Raw genomic sequence first — 3,604 nt, 5'->3', positions numbered from 1 at the left:
TGCATGGTGTTTAGATAATGTTAAAGGAGGAAGATTTTGTATTAGCAGTTTAATGATCTGCGTAATTCAATGGCTTGATCACATATAGTTGATTTGATAATTTAACTGCATATTGTTAAGCCATTGTTGTCGGGCAACCCGGGGTGGCGAGTCATTATTGCTGGGCAACCCTTGATGATTTAACTGGTGTGTTTTTGGATGGAAGAGTTTTGGGGAACTCTATTTTGGTGTGTAGAGGAGTTGGGTAGGACATTTTCTAAAAAAAACTCCGCATTATGATTTTCTGAAATATCGTATTGCATAATCATACATACTCAATTCTGTTTGATTAATTGTTATGAAATTTTCTGTGATTTTCTTATTTGTTTATTGTATTTTATGTAATCTTAGCTTGAGTTTTAATTATACACTGAACTTAATAGCTCAACCATTTGTTTTGTTTTTTTTTTTCTGACATTTCAAACTTTTGCTTTATATAATTCATGGCACTTTTATACTTTCTCCATTATATTATTTTTTCCCTACTTTCTCTATTATATTATTTTTTCCCTATAAATAGATATTATTAGGTTAAGACGAGGGGAGACCTAGACTTAACCGTTCTTAGTTTTATTTTGTTTTATTTATTTTATGGCTTTTTAAACTCTCCATCTAGTCGAAGGTTTTATCAAAATAAATTTGTGAGACTTAATTTGTGTTTTAATTTTTCTTTGTTCTTTGGTATTCATGCATCTTTTGTTTTAATTACAACTTCTTAGGTTTATTGAATGTTCAGTTGGTATTTGATAGCTTAAAATGATTGTTTTGTCAATTAGAATTATTAAATCTGTAATTGTTTAATTCATTCCAATACTAGTCACAAACTGCATAATTCGTTTATGTCGTGGTTTATATTTAAGTGGTGTGAATGTGTGATATAGCTAAAATGAATCTTGCGAGGATGAGTTTGTTGGTTAGAATTTGGACTCTCTCGTTCTTAATGCTATCGGTAAGTTAAATCTAGGCGTTGAGTTACAAGGTTATTTACCGATTAGGAAATAATTTCAAAAGAGTTTTCTCTTGGTTACCGAACAATGAGAGATTGGTTGAACAATGAGAGATTGGTTGTCTAACACTGAGTCAATAACTAGAACTAATTTATTAAAGATATTGAAGTTATTTTTGCATTGATGATTGAATCTTTAAACCAAATGAAAATTTTACTTCTAGCTAGAGTTTCTTCTCATTAATTTTCTTTTATAATTAATTTTTACTTTGTTTTAATTTTAATTTTAATTTTAAACACTTTTTATATTTTTCATGTAAATTTTGTTTTATAAATCTCTACATCCTTTCATTACTTCAATACAACACCAATAGAACCAAATGTCAAACACTGACGCTTATAAATAAAATTCTTGCGAGAGAGGCCGTTTATTTTATCATAAAATTATACATGAAATAGCCATACATGGCGATTACATAAGCTTGAAGGCCTTAAAACACAGAGACATACGATAGTGATAAGCAAACACACACACAGACGCAGTAATGAAGGCTAACTTCAACGTCGTAGTAGTGCACACCAATTGAGCACATTATTATTTAGTTTAGAGTTTTGACCTCTAGTGATCGAAAACCCTGGTTCAAAGCCGGCAGCTTACGCACCCGTAGTGGTGTTGGGTTGGTGGCCAAGAAAAGCTGCATCAGCATTCTCATCACTGCAATAAAGGCAAGGGTGCTGCTGTCCAATTCCTAGCTTTATAATTTCATTCCTTGCCTTCACCACAAGCTGTCTATTGGTTAATGCATCATTGCTCTCCTTGATTACCTTCAGAATTGAATAGGTAAAGGCCCCAAACGCCTTTCCTTCGGTTTTGTCACTCGCTCGCAGATCTAAAGATAACTCATTGGCTTGGCACCCACTTAACAGAATTCCCTCATCCTCCGTCAGTGACCTCAAATTCAAAATATCACGTTCATAATGGGGTAGGAATTTGAGACTCACATTGTTCCCAAAAATTATGGTCAAAAGAGAGCCAATACCCGTCATATTATCTGTTCCAGTGTTGATGGCATTGTCAACTGCTGTTATGTCCAAGAAGCTTTGTGTCCCGCTTATGACGTTGGCTGCTGTTAGTAGGCACTGGTATAATGTTTCAATGGAAATGCCCCTAGTCTTGTAATCAACAGGTGGTGCTATACCCCTTAGAGTACTATGGGGTCCAATTTGTTCTTTACTTTTATCAATCAGACCACCACTGTGGCAGGAATCCGAAACGATTGTGAAGCTTGATCCACTTGGTAGTTGCTGAATCAATTGCCCCAAGTCCACGTCTGCACAACCATCGCAACCACCATATGATATAAATAATAGTTTTCTTAGATTGAGAGTATTTTAATAATTTAATTTACCGAGTTGATTACGTACCAAAAATGAGATTGAGATCACAAGGCACAATTGCTTCACCCTTCTTGGAAGGCTGGTGGTGGTCAATGACGTCCACAACTCCATGTCCACTAAAGTGGAAAAGCAGGGCATCTCCTTCTTTAGCCGCGACCACCATCTTCTTGAGTGCAGCCATAATGTTTGCACGTGTAGGCTTATACGTGGACTCTGGTTCATCAGTTAGGAGCTCAACATTTTCGGAATCAAAGCCAAACCGGCTCACGATCATTTCTCTCATGGCTTTTGCATCGTTTACGCATCCGCTCAACTCGTTGATGGTGTTGGGGTAGTTGCATCCGACCAGAACGGCTCTCTTCTTGCATTCGGTGCTCATCTTGCTTCTATTTTGGGTCGCTTGTCTTGTCTTGTGCTTCGGACGTTGCACTAAACACCTATATATATACACACATACACACTGTAATTTACACCATGCTCACTGACCATACTCTGGTAGGTACAACTGTTTTATTTTATTTTTTGTTTAGAAAAAAGGTTTTTTTTTTATAAAAATAATTTAAAAATAATTAATTACTTAAATGAGCTATTTTTCAATAAAATATAAAAATAACTCAAAATCTATAGTAAAAATTGATGGAACCAAATTGTTTGGTGACACTAACATGCCACGTCAGTAATCTGTATTAAAAAATTAATTTTTTAATGGAGCTATAAAAAATAGCACCACTTGTATAAATGTTAGAGAAATACTTTAAGTAATTTTACTTTTTTTTAACACTAACTTGTTATGCCTATTGAACAGCCTAAAAATTTTTTGTTGATCATTTGTTATTTTTCTGATCCTTTGTACTTTTCATTTTTTTTTTGCTTTTCTCTTTAAGTTTTTATTTGTTTACCTTTTTAAGTTTTTTATTTGTCTTGTATATATCTTTATTTGTTTATTATTGGTTTTATAAAATTTGAAAAGTATATTTTAACTGTTTTATAATATTATTTTTTAAAATTTTAAATATATATTTTTAAATTTAAATATTATATTTTAAATTTTAAATATTATTTTAATATTATAAAATATTTAAAATATATTATTTTAAAGATATAACCTTTCAAATTTATTATTTGTTTTATAATATTTTAAATGTATATTTTAAAATTTTTAAATATATATTTTAAAATTTTAAATATAATTTTTAAAATTATGATTTATTAAATTATTTT

General features: G+C 31.7%; 1 protein-coding gene across 1 annotated transcript; it reads right to left on the bottom strand.

Annotated features, from left to right (window-relative positions):
* Window positions 1-1,382: 1,382 nt before the first annotated feature.
* LOC108485678 (metacaspase-9-like) lies at window positions 1,383-2,805 on the bottom strand. Its single transcript, XM_017789533.2, has 2 exons — window positions 2,411-2,805; window positions 1,383-2,316 (listed from the first exon to the last, which is right to left on the bottom strand). The coding sequence occupies exons 1-2, from the start codon at window positions 2,760-2,762 to the stop codon at window positions 1,640-1,642; spliced, it is 1,029 nt and encodes a 342-aa protein (XP_017645022.1). The 5' UTR covers window positions 2,763-2,805; the 3' UTR covers window positions 1,383-1,639.
* Window positions 2,806-3,604: the final 799 nt, after the last annotated feature.

This window comes from Gossypium arboreum, chromosome 6, assembly GCF_025698485.1.
Source record: "Gossypium arboreum isolate Shixiya-1 chromosome 6, ASM2569848v2, whole genome shotgun sequence".
NCBI lineage: Eukaryota > Viridiplantae > Streptophyta > Magnoliopsida > Malvales > Malvaceae > Gossypium > Gossypium arboreum.
The sequence above is the reverse complement of the archived record's forward strand: the minus strand, read 5'-3'. Positions and strand labels throughout refer to the sequence as shown.

Excerpts from the sequence above, each read along its gene's own strand:
- LOC108485678 (XM_017789533.2), bottom strand. The coding sequence starts at position 2,762 with ATGAGCACCGAATGCAAGAAGAGAGCCGTTCTGGTCGGATGCAACTAC. Across the intron at positions 2,317-2,410 it reads TGATCTCAATCTCATTTTTG|ACGTGGACTTGGGGCAATTG; the intron begins GTACGTAATCAA and ends ATGGTTGTGCAG.